Below are 19,416 nucleotides of genomic sequence, written 5' to 3' on the forward strand. Positions count from 1 at the left end.
GATTCTGTGTCTCCCTCTCTCTCTGCCCCTCCCCCGTTCATGCTCTGTCTCTCTCTGTCCCAAAAATAAATAAAAACATTGAAAAAAAAATTAAAAAAAAAAAAAAAAAGAGTTGCATGCTTTACTGAGTCAGCCAGGGGCCCCCAAGCAATTTCAAACATGATTGAAAGCAGGGACTTGAGTAGATATCTGTATGTCATGGCCACAATAGCTTTATTCACAGTTGCCAAAAGGGAGAAACAACCCAAATGTGCATCCATAGGTGAATGAGTCAACAAAAAGGCAATATACCCACACAAAGAAATATGATTCAGTCATAAAAAGGGATGAAGTTCTGACACCAGCTAGAACATGGATGAACCTTGAAGAAATTATGCAAAGTGAGATAATCCAGACACAAATACTGTGTGATTCCACTTATATGAGCTACGTAGTATTCTCTGTATTAACGATATGCATAGTATTCTATACCCAATCTATATCTGTATCTCCGTCTAATATAGAGAGAACAGGTAGAATAGACGTTACCGAGGCTGGGGGAGAGGGAAAGGGGAGTCGCACAGGACTTCAGTTTAGAATGACAAAAACGTCCGGAGATGGACGGTGGTAATGGTTGCACAATACAAACTGTACATTTAGAAAAGTTTAAAATAGTACATGTTGTTACATATATTTTACCACAATAAAGTAATTCTACAGAAGTACATACTTTAACTGCTTGGCATATACTCAGGACCACAGTATTTGCTATAGTGATCATCTGAAAGGTAAGTGAATAAGCAGCAAAACAAGGATTCAAAACTAAGTCCTTTGATCCCCAAAGCTCTGACTTTAACCTCTAGTTTCCAATTGACCTGCACTCAAGGGTCATTTTTTGAATGTATTATTCCACACCTTTTTCCCAAAGAAATTCCCATTTTATTTAAACGTGTTCTTGTTGAGAAAGAGAGAAAGAGAGAGAACACACAAGTGGGGTAGGGGCAGAGAGAGAGACACAGAATCCAAAGCAGGTCCCAGGCTCTGAGCTGTCAGCACAGAGCCCGATGTGGGCTCAGAACCACATGGTTAGACACTTTGCCACCTAGGCGCCCCAGAAATTCCCATTTTATACTTGTATAATGTATACTTGTACAATGGGGAAAGCCAGAGCATTATTGTCTGTCCTTACATGTCATTTGTACCTTGACACTATTTTTTTTGAATTACACATGGAAGAGCAGCACCGAACTCAGTACAACACTTACTAGAGCCGCCAACACTGGGAATCAGGCCCTAGGCCTTGGTCACTACAGCTTGGGAGGTGATGTAGGCTGAATAACAGTCCCAAAGTGTGTCTATGGCCTAATGCCCGCCCCCGTGTACTTCATTTGGCAAAAGGGATTTTGCTGCACATTTTGACATGGGGAATGTGGTAGAGCACATAGATAGATCTGGTCTTTGTCCCCGTTCCTAACACAGAGCTCTTAAAGCCCACTGAATTTCCCAAGTGGTAGGGGCATCTTTTTTTATTGCTAAGAAGCTCCTTTAGATCATACCTGAGTGTATGCTGATGAGGTGACTTACAGGACGAGACCCTAGCCTCAAGAAGGGACCAATCACCAGAAAGCCCAACTGATTATAAGGTGGGAACCTTCAGCCCTACCCAGACTTAAGGCAGGGAGGGAATGGGGGTACTGGGCCTGGGCCTGGGGTTCAAAGAAGCTGGGGATTATAAGGTTTGATGAACTTCTGGGTCGCGTCAGTGTTGGAGAGGACATGCAAACTCCATGCTACTCCCCACCCTTACCTTGTGCTATAGACTTCCTCCATTTGGCTGAGTTGTATCCTTTACAATAAATTCAAGTAAGGCGCTTCCAAGTTCTGAGTCATGATAGCAAATTATTGAATCTGAGGAGGGTTGTCAAGTAGCCAGGTCAAAGAGGGATGACCTGGGGGGTGGGAGGGGTCTACTGCTTGTAATTGGTATCTGATGGGCCAGAGAGAAGAGTAGGCTGAAGAAAACGGGCCAATCAGAGGGTCTTGTGTTGTGGCCAAGATGATTTTGGAACTGAGCCTGAGTGATAAACAGCCACTAAAAGGCCGTACCCAGAAGTGACATGTTTAGATTTGTTTCAAAAATGTATCCAAGAACATAGCTATTAATCTACTCAAGAGGCTAGAATTAAAAAGAGAGGGCACCTGGCTGGCTCAGCTCATGATCTGAGTTTGTGGGTTCAAGCCCTGCATCAGGCTCTGCACAGTATGGAGACTGCTTCGGATCCTTGGTCTCCCTCTCTCTGCCCCTCCCCAGCTTGCGATCTCTATCTCTCCCTCTCAAAAAAATAAACATTAAAAAAGAAAAAAAAGTGAAAAAAAAAGATCATGGGGATGTGACATACAGCATGGTGACTATAGTTAACACTACCATATATTTGAAAGTTGCTAGATTGTGTAAATTCTCACAAAAAATTCTCGAACTACATACGGTGATGGATGGTAACCAGACTTACAGTACTGATCATTACATTGTACACCCGAATCTGTCAATTCTCTCAATTAACAAAACTGAAAATACCAAGCGCTGGCAAGGGAGTGGAGTAACTCACACATTGTTGGTGGGATACAAAATGGAAGTCTTAGCAGTTTCTTACAAAGGTAAACGTGTATTTACCATACAACCCAGCAATCCCGCATTTTCATCCAACAGAAATGACAACACATCCACACAAAAACCTGTATGTGAATGTTGATGGTGGCTTTATTCACCATCTCCAGGAACTGTGAACCACCCAAAGTTGTTTGGTGGGTGAATTTTAGGGAAGTTAATACAATGATATAATGGAGCAACAAATGACTGAAAAACCGAACCATGAATATGAACAAATCGCAAAAACGTTATGCTAAGTGGCGTATTATAAGACCTTCTGTAAAAGGCAAAACTACACCTTACAGAAATTGGATGACTGCCTGCAGCGGGAGCGGACTTTACAAGCATGAAGGAACTTTGGTGGTGGTGATGCTTACTGAACTACATAGACGTCACTGGATCGCGAATTTCACCAAATGTTAATCGTCAATTAGATCAACTTTAAAAAACACCCCACCAGGGCCATCTTTCCCTTATCTACTGCCAAAACCTCTAATCTGATGACCCCCTGTTTAGGGAGCCTGTAGAGAAATGAACCCTTTTTTGGAGACAGAGGTAGAGAATCCTAAGCAGGTTCCATGTCCAGTGTGGAACCTGAGGCAGGGCTCAATCTCACGACCTGAGCCAAAATCAAGATGGTCAACTGAGCACCCAGGCACCCCTGGACACTTTTATACAGACGCTAAACTGGTTCAAACCCCCCAGAGGGCAGTTTGGCACAATCTATTAAAATCAAAATGCATAAATCCTTACTCAGCCAAAAATAATTCTTACCAGATACTCACTCACCTGTGTGCACACTTGAGAGCTCATCTACTACTGTGTATATATTTACAAAAGATGTAAACCCAAATATCCATATAAGGGAATACTATAGTCTGTATCAGTAAAGATGGGACTTTAAAAAAAAAATTTTTTTTTTTACATTTTTTTGAGACAGAGTGAGACAGAGCACAAGTGGGGGAGGGGTACAGAGAGAAGGAGACACAGAATCCAAAGCAGGCTCTAGGCTCCGAGCGAGCATTCAGCACAGAGCCCGATGCGGAGCTCGAACCCACAAACTGCGAGATCATGACCCGAGTCGAAGTTGGTCACCCAACCGACTGACCCACCCAGGTGCCCCTGAAGATGGGACTTTCTATGGAATGACCAAAACACACGGTTTGTCATCTATGTAATAATATGTACAGCATAAGGGCTTTTTGGTTAAAAAAAAAAAAAAAAAAAAAAAAGATGGCAAATAATTATACTCATTTGCTATGTTGCTACGTATGCTTTTAAAAAACCAGATATACAAGATTGCAATGATTATGGGGGAGAAATGGGTATTACCCATTCAAAGGAAGGAAAGTTTGTGGCCTGAAGAGCTATTTTTTGTCCACATAGCCCAGTACTGACCTGCTCAGTAATGACTGGGGAAATGTCGCTATTTCCTACTGGTGGGTGCCGGGTGGCAAGCCAGACGGTGAGGAAGGCAAGAACGCTGATCCAAACCGATGACACAGTGGAGCTTCCACTGCAGCTGGTGCCAGCCTCCCAACCCCGACTGCTCTTAGCAGAGGCCAAGATGCCACAAGCATGCAGAGTCAAACCACATCTCTGGGCAGAGAAAGATTAAAAACAAAAAAGAAAAAAAACACACAAGAGAGACGGATCTGTTATTTAATTAGGTTCTTTGTAAGAAATTTAGAACACCAATTTGTGAGGGTAAACGCCATTCGTGAGGGCAAACACAGAGCGGAGGTAGCCCTGAAGCTGAGGAACGGCTTTGATTTTTGGCAGAATTTGCGAGTCCACAGCTTTCTGATCGACCTTGCGCTGCTCTGTAATCTCGTATTTCTAGGGGGAAGGGAGGGAAAAAAAAGAAGAAAATCATTTAAAAGTAGGGCACAAGTACCACACTCCAGTCCTCTCAGGAATCCTAGCTCACAAATACTCAATCCCAGGGATATTTAGAATGTAATTTTAATAATCCTTTCCTTGGAGGGCTGTGAAATACAACCTGTTTCGAGTATAACAAAAATAGCAGCTCTTTTCCTTTTGTCTTTTTTAATAGACATCAAGGATAAACGAGGCTGAACTCCCATTAGAACAGTAGCAGTGAATTCAGAGCTCCACGAAAACTCTCAAAAAGATTCTGAGATGAGCTCTCAACTGCCATTAAAAATTACTGAATGCAGCAGCGTCTGGAACACTATTATTCCCCAGATATTTCTCATGATTTACGACTCTTCTTCATCGATTCGTAACTGTATTTTCACTCCCACCCAGAGGAGCTGGAGCTATCAAAAACGAAGACAGAAAAAGCAGCTTACCTCTTTCTCCGTGTCGAAGATCTCACCTTCCTGGTGTCTGGGCTTACGCAGCTTCTTCTTCTTAAAGTAAGCATCAGTGAGGTGTTTGGGGATTTTCACATTGCTGATATCAATTTTGGTGGAGGTGGCAATGACAAATTTCTGGTGTGTTCTACGCAGAGGAACTCGATTAAGGGACAGAGGTCCTGAGGGGGGAAAAATCAATACGCTGAGGCAAAGAGAAAGCAAAGACTTAGGAGACAGCAGTCACTCAAACACACTGGTCAAAACCACAGGTTCCTGACAAATTTAAACTGAGCGCTGCTTTCCAGAGTGAACAGTTCACTTTTTACCTGTTTAGCAATTCCACTTTGGTTCCAAGTGGAAGACCAATTACAAGTCTGTGAGATCATTCCTTGTGGGTAACAGCCAACCATTCTGCACTTTAGGTGGCAGATGCTTGGTGATATGTTGCCACACAGAATGTAAACACTTGCTTCCTCAGAACTCAGGTATACATGTGACAATGAAATAAGACACGGAACCACATAGCACTGAAAATTCCATTTAGGTGGGTACAAAAGTACACTTAAAAATGCCAAGCTTCAGGGCACCTGGATGGCTCAGTTAAGTGTCCAACTCTTGGATTTCAGTTCAGGTCATGACCTCATGGTTCCTGAGACCGAACTCTGGGTCAGGCTCTGCACTCACAGTGTGGAGCCTGCTTGGGGGTCTCTCCCTGCGCCCCCCCCCCCCAAATAAATAAATAAATGTAAAAAAAAAATGCCAAGTTTCAGAGAGTATAAAATTCAAGGATTTTCTTACCAGTCACAAGTAGCAAGCCACTGCTCAGTTGCTTCAGGAAAACCACTCTCTGTGAATTAAACAGAAATCTCAGACATTTCTGCAATTACAAATGCACTTCTGAGTTAATCAAATCATAGGCTTATAAATTTGGTAAAGGAAATTTCTCAATACGTATCTGCTCAGCAATCTTGGAAGCAACTACACCAAACTACCAACAGGGATGACCCTTGGATATGAGCAATACTTTTGGGTGCTTCTTTTTAAGGAACAGCCATTACTTCTAATGCTTACTTAATATCCTTTAACTCACGAATTCCATCCCTAGAAATCTATACAAGTACTTTCAGATACAGGGACATGGGAATCATCTATAATAAGCCCAACAGCAGGAAATGGTAATAATTTATCATACATTACGGACTAAATTCGTTATGCTAGTGACTGGGCTGCTGGTCTTGTTATGGGCTACCCACCCACCGTGAACTAGTTACTGCAGGCAAATAAAGAATCCCACCTGGAGTGTGACCCATTACAATCAAGCACCTGCGGCTCAGACACCTGAGCTGAAGCTCCACGAGCCGAGGTGCTCTGCTCACCTTGCCTCTGTGGCGCCCAGTGAGGATGATCAAAATGGTCCCAGGAGTGATGCTAGCTCGCAGTTTCCTCACATGCTGACTAAAAGGTTTTTTGCCGTGGCTCAACAGCTTCCGAGGCACATCTTCAGTAGGATAATACCTAGGCTGTAGAGAATCCATAGGTTCATCTTATTTAAACAAGCTCATCAGATTAGTAGAGCTGGTGGTCTCAGTGAAACACTTGCTACACCCTTTTCACCGACTTCAAATGCTTTAGTTACACTATTAACAGTTCATTTTCACTTGTCCTTAGATACTAAATTTGGCAAAGATCAATGCTGCTTACTCTTTCCATGTAAAACATAGGGTGGAATCCATTTAACAGAGCTGTGTGTTCAGGCAAAGATGAAAACCATCAATCTGGGATTAAACCAAACCTGAGACTTCCATGGCAAGCTATCATACACGGTCCTAGCATTACACACGGTCCTGTGGCAGTGATTCTCAAGCTTTTCTGGGGTCCCTGACCTTAACCTAAATCGTCCTTCTCCAGAAACAACACGTCTGATGCACATTTTGGAGGTTACGGAGGAGGCATGGCTTGTTTTTCGATTCCAATTGTGTTCACATTCTCCCCGTCAACATGCGTTACTCCCATTTTATCCACAACGGAAAAAAAAAAAAAAAACCAAACACACAGTTTACATCAAGAGCACCAGTTCACTTACTGTGAAAACAAGACCCCACACAAAGACTGCTACTAAGGGTGTGACAAGTAACTCACAATAACCTCTTGCTTTTACTCCAAACGTTAGTACCTAACAGAAAAACCAGCTCACAAAAAATGTGACCAGGAATCAAAGCGCCACTTTCTCTCTGGGGCAGTAATTTCCAACTGTGAGGACTGTAATACATCTGGGCATGTTTCCACAATGAAAATCGCAGAGCAAACACTGAGAAAGAGTTGGGTCTTGTGGGTGGTTAAAGAGGAGCCACGAAACCGTGCTCTGGTCCGCAAACGCTCTCTAGGCCTAGCAGCATCCTAGGCTTCGTGCCTCAATTCTCACAACAACCCCGTGAGGCAAACCTTCATTCCCATTTTGCAGGCGAAGAAACCGAAGCACAGAAGAGTCAATTAATTAATTAATTAATATCTGCTTAAGTAGTATCAATTATTAGTATCTACTTAATTAATGTCAACCAACCAACGGTTAAGGTCCAAAAGTTTACAAATGTTTGCAAGGCCAGAATCCTCCATTAGTAATCCTCCGGTAGGTAAACACACACACACACAAAAACCCCTCCCACCATTCGAATCTTCCAAATCTTACCATTTTGCGAAGTTTAACCACTCGGGTACCACCATTCTTGTCACCACCAACTGGTTTTGTGACAGTAGCAAGAACCTTCTCCTTCTTTTTCTTCTCAATCTATCAGGACACAAATGCGTCAAAGTCAGAGGCAGACCAACATTCCTCAGGTTAAGAACGGTAAGTGATGCTCGGTGACTCCCCTTCATCCCTTACCCTGGATTTAGCTGCTGAATACTTCCTCTTGTACATGGCCTTTCTCGAATACATAGCCGATCGGGAGTATCTGCCAATTCCTCTGACTAGGACCGGGTTTCGGCTGCAGTGGGGCTTCCCCTTCTTTGGCGTTTTAGCCTTGAGGTTAGCCTTCTTAACCTTGCCACCAGCATCAGCCTTCTTGGCTTCAGGTTTCTTCTCCTTAGCATCCGGCTTCTCAGCTTTTTCGCCCGCCATCTAGCAATACACAGATTAAAAAGAAACGCATTTCACCAACTACCTTATAACAAAACAGTATCTAAACTGGACACGGATAGGCTTCCGAGTGGAGGAACCCTCACTTTCTCTGTCCAAGTACCTCTAACGTTCCTTCATGCCTCCCTTGTAAGATAGGTCTTCCTCCAAAACCACACACATCTGGAACAACCGTCATAATGGTTAATTTTGGGGTTGTCTCCCGAATACGCTTTTTTTTTTTTTTTTTTTAAATTTGAAGAAATCTTACATCTGTTTGCTAAATATTTAGTGGTCAAAAGTCTCCATTCCATTATTTCACCATTACTGTTCTGGGAACTAGAAATCTGACAAATAAATCCCCACAGCTATGAAGCAGCGACGCTGGACCCTGAAACCGTTCGCGTCCAGAGCTTTTGCTCTTTCCAGACTAATGTCTCATTCGAGAAATTCGGCTTAGGAGATGAGGACACAGACACATTCAGCCCAAACTCAGGCCAGACTGAAAAGAAGCGCAAAGCCAACAGGCGACTTCCGGGCGCGGACGTGGGAAGAAGGAAAAGCAGCATTTGGCCTCGGCTCCAAATCCCAACGTGGCTCAGACAAACTCAGCGGCGTCTTTTCGAACCCGAACCCGGGATTCCAGAGCGCGCGCTGTCACCACGCTCCCCGAGGCCCCACTATTCCGCTACGGATCCCCAGAGGGGTCCAGTATCCCCAGCCCAGGAGGGTGGCGATCAGCCGGAGTTCCGGAGCCTCTACGGCATCCTACCTCAACCTCTTCGTGCCCCTATGCAAACCCAGGCGAGAAAAATGAAGCGTCTGGGAGGCCTCTCAGTTGGCCCCGAGCATGTTCGACCCCTGCAGGTGCCTACTTGATTCCCTCTCGGTTCGGATGGTGAAGGATTAGGGACCCTGAAATCTAGTCTCGCAGAGAAGCCCCGCCATACTTACCTTGCAAGATGGGAAAGAGAACTAAGATCCCGGCTTCCGGTCTATAAGGAATCACGGGAGTTGTTGAGTCTCACTTCCTTCCGGCGCTGGGGCATTATGGGAAGTGTAGTTTCCCCTCCTTTGACAGTGCTACTGTGGAGAGCTAGGTGTCCTGATAACAGGCAAAAAGCAAGGAACGTTTTGAAAATGTTTCACTTTATAGACCAATAAAATTCTCAAAATACTTCTGGAAGCCGACGTTACAACGTGTTATTTTGCTTACTAAGGACATTAGAAAAGACTTCCATTTTCAATATAAGAGAGAGAGAGAGAGAGAGACGAAAGACCAAATCTCCAAGTAAAGTGAAATCTTTCCCATGAAAAGCTAACTGGAAACCTTACACAGACGTTTTCTCCGAAGTTGACTTAAAGTCCATATCCCCTAATTAGACTATAGACTATGCTCAATGGTGAGAGTCAGGGAAGCTAGAATTCAAAATGAATAAAATAGCAGTGCCTGGCTGACTAGTCGATGGAGCTTGTGACTCTTGATCTCGGGGTGGTGAGTACCAGTCCCACCCTGAATATAGAGATTACTTAAAAATAAAATCTTAAAAGGGGCGCCTGGGTGGCTCAGTCAGTTAAGCCTCCCAGGACGGCTCAGGTCATGGTCTCGCGGTTTGCAGGCTCGATCTCTCGCGATTTGCCCCACATCTGGCTCTCTGCTGTCACCACAGAGCCCGCTTCAGATCCTTGGTCCCCCTCTCCGTGCTCCTCCCCTGCTTGCGCGGTCTCTCTCTCAAATATAAATAAACATTTAAAAATAGTAATAAAACCCCTAAAAAAAACCTTAAAAAATAAAATGAAGAAAATATATTCCTGCTCTCAAAGAACGCTCATTCAAAGGAATAACAAGTAGAAAAAATAAATAATTATAAGCTATTTCTTCCTGGAGGTTTAAGAAGGTTTTGGAAAAAGTTGGGTCTTGTGTTGGATTTGGCAGAATAAATACAAATTTAGCAGATCAAAGTGGTAATTGGAAGAATAAATGCGAGAGGTACAGAGGCATATAAGAACATAGTTGTTCATCCCTCCCACAAAAATTTCTGGCTACTTTGCACTTCATTTCTTTTCTTTTTGAAGTTTTATTTTACTTTATTTCATTTATTAAAGTGTAGTTGACACACAATGTTACAGTTTCAGGTTTCTTCGTTTCTAAAATGAGGGTAACAATATTACCAGCCTCACAGGGGTGTTGGGAAGATTAAATAAATTACTATGCACAAAATCACTAAGAACAGTATTTGATGCATGATAAGTGCTAGATAAATGTTAGTTCTTGTTACCATCACCCCCCCCATCACCTCCACTGCACGCACCACTGTCATTATCATCATCATCATCAACATAGTTGTTAATGAGATCCTACTATGTGCCAAGTATTCTGCTAAAGATTATGCACCAGGGATAATAAGAGCAATATTGTGGGGGTACCTGGGTGTCTCAGTCGGTTAAACGACTGATTTCAGCTCAGGTCACGATCTCATGGCTCGTGAGTTCAAGCCCCAAGTCAGACTCTGTGCTGACAGCTCAGAGCCTGGAGCCAGCTTCAGATTCTATGTCTCCCTCTCTCTCTCCCCTCTCCTGCTCGTATTCTGTCTGTCTCTCTCTCTCAAATAAACATTAAAAAAACAAAACTGGACATGACTCATCCCCTAAGGTGGGTTCAGTTCCCCACTCCCCCTTAAAAAAAAAAAAAGAACAATACAATATTGTATACTACATGGTTAGAGCTGCGTTATGTGCCTTGCTTTATTTCATGTAATCCTCTCAACAACTTACGAAGGATACTCTTATGAGGCATCTGGGGCTCAAAGAGGTTAAGTAAGTTGTTCATAACATGGATCTGATTTCAGAAATTTCACTTTTAACCATCCTCTGTAAAGATTAAAGAGATAACTAATGAAGATGAATAAGAGAGTTCTTTGCTCATATCAGAATTAAGAATAAGAATACTCAGTACCTTTGCAAAATAAACAAAATATTGTATCTTATTCTTTTTTACTGTATCAAAGCCCTTAAGGCAACATGTACATTTTCGTGACACCTTTTGGCTTGAATTTTTCCAGTTCTCTTTCATTTGTTTGTTACTGGTGGCTAGAGCTTTTCACCCTGATTTTCTTCGAATTAAAAAAAAAAATTCTTTTAACGTTTCTTTATTTTTGACCGAGAGAGCATGAGAACAACAGAGAGAGAGAGAGAGAGAGGGAGACACAGAACTTGAAGCAAGCTCCAGGCCCTGAGCTGTCAGCCCAGAGCTGGACGCAGGGCTCAAAGTCACAAACCGCGAGACCGTGACCTGAGCTGAAGTCCAACGCTGCACCACCCAGGATCCCTCCCTGTCTCTTTGGTTTTCTTCAGATCCAAATCACCTGCTTTGTGGCTGTGTCCTTGGGAATCATGTAGTTTTTTCTCATTCTGATTGACTGAAGATACAAGTATGGTAATCACATGTCTCTGAAGGCTTCAGAGATTTCAGTGGAAACTTTCAGACTACAGTGAATGCAGGTTGGCTATGCTTGCTGAAACATGTGATTCTAAACGTGTCTGCCTTCTGCACAAATTAAGGATTAGTGTGATCCTAATAGGCTGTGTTTTATGCCAGTTTAGGATTATTCACTGTCCAGTCCTGTAATATTCTCAAGGAAATCTTGGGCACTGCTCTTTTTTTAAGAATGGAAATGTCAGCAGTTTTATTTGTTCAGTTTCCTGAGCAAAACACCTCCCAGAAACACCTACTTCAGAAAATGTATCAGAATAAATGAGTGCAGAGGTGCTCACCAGAGTTGCTTGGAAATTGGCAATCTCCGGGGCGCCTGGGTGGCTCAGGCGGTTAAGTGTCTGACTTCAGCTCAGGCTGTGATCTCTTGTTTGTGAGTTCAAGCCCTGCATTGGGCTCTGTGCTGACAGCTTGGAGCCTGCTTCAGATTCTGTGTCTCCCTCTCTCTGCCCCTCCCCAGCTTGTACTCTCTCTCTCAAAAAATAAATGTTAAAAAAAAGGTTTGTTTCATTGACAATCTCAGAAACTTTTACCTAGTAAATGTACCAAAGTATTTGTTAAGTTGCCTGCCGTTGAAATAAAAACATAAATGAACCCCCTCTTGTGTTTCATTATGGTACTGCAAAATTTATTGTTCATTACTTGGGCAAAATTTTTATCAGAGGAGACATTTTTGCAGACACTAAACCATTTTAAGCCTCAGGGAAACCTCCCTGGGAAGTAGGAATTTAAGATGAAAGAGGGGCGCCTGGCTGGCTCATTCGGTGGAGCTTGTGACTCTCGATCTCAGGATCCTCAGTTCGAGTCCCACGTTGGGTGTAGAGATTATTTAAAAAAGAAAATCTTAAAAAAAAAAAAGATAAAAGAACTGAAGCTCATTTACAGTAAATGATTTATCGGGGGCACCTGGGTGGCGCGGTCGGTTAAGCTTCTGACTTCAGCTCAGGTCATGAACTCACGGCTGGGGAGTCCAAGCCTTGAGTAGCTCCATCGGGCTGACAGTGCAGAACCTGCTTGGGATTCCCAATCTCTGTCTTTCCCTTCCTCTCTCCCTGCCCCTCCTCGTCTGTCCGCCCCTCCCGCACACATGTGCTTGCTCTCCCTCTCAAAATAAATAAACTTGAAACAAATAAATAAAATAAATGATTTATCCAACGTCACACAGACACATTGAACCCTACTTCTTTGTGTCACGGAAAGACAAAAAAGCAGCAGGCAGTTATGCTGCAGAGAAGGTGCTGACCTTGAAACCTGGAGCTCACTTTCTATGTGATCTTATGATAGGCTTCCTCACATGAGTTTTCTTATTTATAAAATGGGAATGATATTGACAACATTGATAATACCTCCCTAGTAAGTGTTAATGTTGATGTCAACATAGTGATTCACTCATTCACTCAATAGTTTTCTCATAAGAAAGTTCACGGAGGGGCCCCCGGCTGGCTCAGTCAGCGGACCATGCCACCCTTGATCTCAGGGTTGTAAGTTTGAGCCCCACGCAGGGTATAGAAATTACTTAAAAATAAAACCTTTTTTTTAAAAAAAAAGATGGGGATGGGAGCCTGGGTGGCTCAGTCGGTTGAGCGTCCAACTTCAGCTCAGGTCATGATCTCTCACTTTGGGGATTTGAGCCCCGCGTTGGGTTCTGTGCTGACAGCTCAGAGCCTGGAGCCTCCTTCAAAAACAAACATTAAAAAATTTTTAAAAACAAAACAAAACACACGGGGCACCTGGGTAGCTCAGTCGGTTAACCCTCTGACTCTTGGTTTCAGCTCAGTTCGTCTTGTGGTTCGTGAGTTCAGGTGGGGCTCTGCACTGCGGACAGGGATTCTCTCTCTCTCTCTGCCCCACCCCCTCCCTCTCTCTCAAAATAAATAAATAAGCTTTAATTTTTTTTTTTAAGTTTAGTTTTTTGAGAGAGACAGAGAGCGAGTGGGGGAAGGGCAAAGGGAGTGAAGGAGACAGAGAATCCCAAGCAGGTTCCACACTATCAGCACAGAGCCCAATGTGGGGCTTGAACCCACAGACTGTGAGATCATGATCTAAGCTGAAACCAAGAGTTGGACGCTTAACCGACAGAGCCACCCAAGTGCCCCTAAATTTTTTTCATGTTTATTTATTTTTGTGAGAGAGAGAGACAGAGTGCGAGTGGGGGAGGGGCAGAGAGAGAGGGAGACGAAGAATCCAAAGCAGGCTCCAAGCTCTGAGCTGTCAGCTCACAGCCCGATGTGGGGCTTGAACCCACGGACCACAAGATCATGACCAGAGCCAAAGTCTGACGCTCAACCGACTGAGCCACCCAGGTGCCCCTCTTTTTAAAAGCATTTTTATTATTTTTTTTTAGTTAAAAAATTTTAAATCAAAATGAATAAATAAACTTAAAAAAATAAGCAAGTTCATGGAACACTACTTTCGGTGCAACTCCCCACCCCTGAAACCTTAGAAATAATTTGCATGTCCATTAACACAGAAATTGACTGTAAATGTATATCCATTCTACAGAACATTATGCAGCTATGAGAAAGCATGACTTACATCTAAATGTGCGGTCCAATATAGTACCACTAGCCAAGTGTGGTTATGGAGCATTGGAAATGTAGCCAGTTGAGACTGAGGTGTGCTATAAGGGTAAAATACATACTGGGCTTTGAAGGCTTAACAAGAAAAAAAGAACGTAAGCTAACTCATTAATGTTTTGTATTTATTGATTATATGTTGGATGATAATATCTTGAGACATTGAGTTAAACATTTGCATGGATTTCATCTGTGTTTACTTTTTGAAAGTTTTTTTATTTATTTACTTATATATTTTTAGGTAGGCTCGACACCCAAGGTGGTGCCTGAACTCATGACCCTGCGATCAAGAATCACGTGCTCTACCAACTGAGCCTGTCAGGCACCCCTCCTTTTACTTTTTTAAATGTGAATACCATAGTCTTTAATATTACGTATATGGCTCAGATTATGTTGTATTGAAGACTATGCTGGTCTAGGGATATTCATGATATATTAAGAGAAAAAGTTCTGATATGTCTTTGGGATTATATATGCATATATATTCACATACTTAATATGATAGACACATTATGAATCCATGAATACAGACACATATTATGAACTCATTTAAAAAATTGGTGGCTCGGGGCGCCTGGGTGGCGCAGTCGGTTAAGCGTCCGACTTCAGCCAGGTCACAATCTCGCGGTCCGTGAGTTCGAGCCCCGCGTCGGGCTCTGGGCTGATGGCTCAGAGCCTGGAGCCTGTTTCCGATTCTGTGTCTGCCCCTCTCTCTGCCCCTCCCCCGTTCATGCTCTGTCTCTGTCCCAAAAATAAATAAGCGTTGAAAAAAAAATTAAAAAAAAAAAATTGGTGGCTCAGTTGGTTAAGCATCCGACTTTGGCTCATATCATGATCTCATGGTTTGTGAGTTCCAGTCCCGGGTCGGGCTCTGTGCTGCCAGCTCAAAGCCTGGAGCCTGCTTCAGATTCTGTGTCTCCCTCTCTCTCTGCTCCTTCTCTGCTCTCACTCTGTCTGTCTTTCTAGCTCTCAAAAATAAACATTAAAAGACATTTTTAAAAAATAGGGGCACCTGGGTGACTCAGTCAGTTAAGTATCTGACTTTGGCTCAGTTCATGAGCTTGAGGCTCGTGAGTTCAAGCCCTGCACCAGGTTCCAAGCTGACGGTACAGAGCCTGCTTGGAATTCTCTCTCCCTGTCTCTCTCTGCCCCTCCCCTGCTTCCATGCTCTCTCTCTCAAAATGAGTAAAACTTAAAAAAAATAAATAAAATAGAAAAAAATCCCTATATGTTATGTATGTGAGTGTAGGTGTGGAATATATGTGTGTGTGTTTGTATAGGGATAGAGAACAGTGGAAGTGTAATACCAAATTATTAACACTGGTGGGGGTGGAGTAGGGAATATATATACATTGAGGAGCAGGGAAAACTATTTTTATTTGGCTTGTTGCAAGGAATTTGTGTTGCTTTTGTAGTTGAAAAAGAAATAGGGGCGCCAAGTCGGTTGGTCGTCCGACTTCGGCTCAGGTCATGATCTTGCAGTCTGTGAGTTTGAGCCCCACGTTGGGCTCTGTGCTGACAGCTCGGAGCCTGGAGCCTGCTTCGGATTCTGTGTCTCCCTCTCTCTCTGCCCCTCCCCTGCTCATGCTCGGTCTCTCTCTGTCTCAAAAATACATAAAAACATTAAAAAAAAATATTTTTTTTAAAAAAAGAGAAAGAAATAAAAATAAAGTATCTCTAAATGAGTACTTTTCTTTTTTTAAAGTTTATTTATTTGTTTTTGAGAGTTAAAGCACGAGGGGGTGAGGGGCAGAAAGAGAGGGAGAGATGGAGAGAGAGAGTATGCCAAGCAGGCTCCACACTGTCAGGGTGGAGCCGGGGCTCAAACTCACAAACCATGAGCAAAAGTCAGACACTTAACCGACTGAGCCAGCCAGGTGCCCCAGATATTTCTTTTTAATTTTTCCTAAGTGAATATTTCTTTTCTATTTAAATTTTCAGTTTAAAATTTATTTATTTATTTTGAGAGAGACAGAGCACAAGTAGGGGAGGGGCAGAGGGAGGGAGAGAGAGAATCCCAAAGCGGGCCCGAACCCGGGAAACCATGAGATCATTACCTGAGCCGAAACCAAGAGTCGGATGCTCAACTGACCGAGCCACCCAGGCACCCCTAAATGAACATTTCTTAAGCCTGTTCTAAGCCAGGCACTGTAATAGGCTCTGGGCATATCAAAAGGAAGAAGGGGACTCCTGGATCACTCAGTTTTTGTGAAACATGCAACTCTTGATCTCAGGGTTAGGAGTTCAAGCCCCATATTGGGCATGGAGCCTACTTAAAAAAATAAAATAAAATAAAGATGAAGAAGACAAAGACTTTGTTCTAAAAGGAACTCATAGTCCAGGGGAAGAGACAGAAGAATCAACCAACAATGATGTTAAACTGTGTTAAGGGCCTATACAGGGATGAATAGGCAGCCCCCATAGGGGAGGGGGGGGGTCCTCTATTTTATACTCAGGAAGTGGTTTTGGGGAGTGTGCAAAGAATGTTTCTTGGAGAAGCTGATTGAATGAGAGTTGAATTTGGTCTGATGCTTAGTTTTCCAGATGGAGATGGGTTTAAAGGGTGTTTCAGACAGAAGGAACTAAATTTAGGAAGACAGGATGCAAGAAACAGCAAGAGGCCTTTGGAAACTGCCAGATTATGTGAGGGAGTGGGAATAAATGGAGCTGAACAGGTAGGCATGGTTCATATTTAGAAGGGCCTGATGTGCTAATGGAAGGTTTTCATTCCTAGTGCTAAAGTCTTCGAACTCCCTCATAACACAGAATGACATGATTAGATTTGTATTCCTGAAAGGTCATTCCAGCTGCAGGGTGTCCAGAATATAGGGAAGACTGGGGAAGCAATGGTTTCTGCATTCCAAGAGCTTACAGTTTACTTTGGAAAAGAGACAAATGATAACCGTATTTGTCAAGTACTTATTTGACTGGCACTAAGTGCTTTATAAAAAACAAATCTTTAATGCTTCACCACCTACCTATGCTGTTCCCTCCATTTTACAGAGAAGGAAACCGAGACACGGAGAAGTCAAGTGACTTACTTATGGACACCCAGGCAGGAAGGTTGAGCTTTGGAATCAAGAATTTAACCCCCATATGACACTGTATCTTAGCTTTATAGTGGACTGTGTTCAGTTCTAAGCTAGGATAGGTGTCTTGGGGACCATCTGACCTGGACTGGGAGAATCAGGTAAGTCTTCCCATCCCAGAGGAGATGACTTCTAGTCTGAGATCTGAGGAGTAGACTAGAGTTAATGAGGAACGAGGCCAGAAAGAACCCTCTAGGAAGAGAGAGCAGATTGTTTAAAGGCCCCGTGAGCTGGGAAAGAACATGGTATATTGAGGAGAGCCGAAAGTCACTCAGCAAGCCTGGGTCATAGAGTGGTGGGAAGAAGGGTTGGTGAAAAAAGCAGGGACCAGACTAGGTAGGTTAAAAATTTTTGTGACTTCATCCTAGAAGCAGTGAATAGCCATTGAGTTACTCAATGTAGGGAGTGACTAGTTTTGCATTTTAGATTACTCTGGCTATTATCCAAAGGATGGGTTGGAAAGAGCAAATCTGCAGGCCTAAGATCAGCTAGAGTGTTGTTCGAGTCATCTAGGAGGCCAGGACTTAGGGGGTCTGGAAAGAAACAGGTTGGACAACTGCTTGTTGAAGGCCTATGACCTAAGTTAAACTGACTTATATTAAAGACAAATTTTATAAGGATTTTTTTTTCCATATCACCAAGGCTGAAACAGTCAGAACACTATAAAAGAGTTCTCTGTATAGAAATGGGGAGGGGAACATTGGGAGGAAATAAGATTTTGAAGCTACATAGATGTGGGTTTGAATTCTGACTCTGCACTTACTACATCTGTGACCTTTTATGAGTCATAAGGGCCATCATCAGGTAAAAGCTCTACCCTCTCATTCTGGTCTGAGCCACCATCATCTCTAGCCTGGAATATTACAGTATGTTAGTATTCTGAACTAGTCTGTTTCCAGACTTGCCCTCTTGATCTGATTCTAACAGAGTACCCTTACTTTATTACTTTTACTTTTTTTTTTTAAGTTTATTCATTTTTGAGAGACAGATAGAGACAGAGCATGAGTGGGGGAGTGGCAAAGAGAGAGGGAGACACAGAATCTGAAGCAGGCTCCAGGCTCGGAGCTGTCAGCACAGAGCCCGCCATGGGGCTTAAACCCACAAACCACGAGATCATGACCTGAGCCAAAGTCAGACGCTTAACCAGCTGAGCCACCCAGGCACCCCTATTTACTTTCAGGGATTATAGTCCTTCTCTATTGAAAAATCTTTCAACGACTCTCCATTTTACTGTTCATTTAATAGCCTGTAGGACCCGAGATCATTTCTATCTTGTTCTCACCTCATCTCCTACTGCTCCCTCTTCAACCCTCGCACCTCCTTCTGTGCCCCAGCCAGAGACCTCTTCATAGTTTTTGGAATATAGGAGGCAGCCTGTTGCCTCAGGGATTTTGCACTTGCCTCTCCCTATGCTTGAAATACTATTCGCCTGAATTATTCCCACTGACTGCTCCAGGATCAGATCTTTGCTCAAGTTGTCATCTTCAGTGAAGACTTACCTAACTATCCTATTTAAAATGATAATATAAAGGGGTATGGAGGAAAGGAAGATGGAAGTACAGTATTGTCTTGAGTATTTTAGCAGAGATCGTCTTTCCAGTTCACCACTGTATCCCCATAGTTTAAAACTATGGACGCCCAGACAGAAAATATTCAACAAATGTTTAACTATAACGATAATCCAGCTAACAATTACAAAGCACTTATTAAATAGGCCAGGGTGAGTCCTAAGCATTTTGCATATTTAATCTTCATGATAATCCTACGAAGAGAATACAATTATAGTACTACCTTCAATTTACAGAAATGAAGAAATGGAGAAAAGTGAAGCTCAGAGACTCAACAACTGAGGCTCAGCAACTTTCCTAAGGTTACACAGCTAAAAAGTGGAGCGGCGATTTGTGGAACGAAATGAATGAAACTCGGTTTGGCAGTCAGTGCAGGGAAGTGACACGGTGGGAGCGGATGCAACCGGTTCGTGGGAGTGAGCCCCGCAGTGAGGACGCCACGCGCACCTTGCAGCCCAGGTCCAAAGGAGGGTGAAAGGGCTTCGGGAGGTGAGTCGCGGCGGCTCCATCGAGCCTATGAACCGCTATTACCAGCCGCTGCTCAGTCCCGGGCGCCCTGGGAGCAGGAAGTGGCGGCGGGCGTCGCGCGGGGTGACGTCACGGCGGCGCCGGCGGCGATAGGCGGGGG

General features: G+C 43.3%; 1 protein-coding gene across 1 annotated transcript; it reads right to left on the reverse strand.

The window, feature by feature from the left end:
- Nucleotides 1-4,274: 4,274 nt before the first annotated feature.
- RPL6 (ribosomal protein L6) lies at nt 4,275-8,090 on the reverse strand. Its single transcript, XM_047828731.1, has 6 exons — nt 7,829-8,090; nt 7,634-7,732; nt 6,324-6,467; nt 5,746-5,794; nt 4,942-5,126; nt 4,275-4,465 (listed from the first exon to the last, which is right to left on the reverse strand). Exons 1-6 carry the CDS (start codon nt 8,063-8,065, stop codon nt 4,313-4,315), a joined length of 867 nt encoding a protein of 288 aa, XP_047684687.1. The 5' UTR covers nt 8,066-8,090; the 3' UTR covers nt 4,275-4,312.
- Nucleotides 8,091-19,416: the final 11,326 nt, after the last annotated feature.

The sequence above is a fragment of the Prionailurus viverrinus genome, chromosome D3, assembly GCF_022837055.1.
Source record: "Prionailurus viverrinus isolate Anna chromosome D3, UM_Priviv_1.0, whole genome shotgun sequence".
NCBI lineage: Eukaryota > Metazoa > Chordata > Mammalia > Carnivora > Felidae > Prionailurus > Prionailurus viverrinus.

Coding starts and splice junctions, on each gene's coding strand:
- RPL6 (XM_047828731.1), bottom strand. CDS start 8,065: ATGGCGGGCGAAAAAGCTGAGAAGCCGGATGCTAAGGAGAAGAAACCT. Junction 6,468..7,633: donor TGGTTAAACTTCGCAAAATG/GTAAGATTTGGA, acceptor GATTCTCTACAG/CCTAGGTATTATCCTACTGA. Junction 4,466..4,941: donor TCTTCGACACGGAGAAAGAG/GTAAGCTGCTTT, acceptor CCTTCCCCCTAG/AAATACGAGATTACAGAGCA.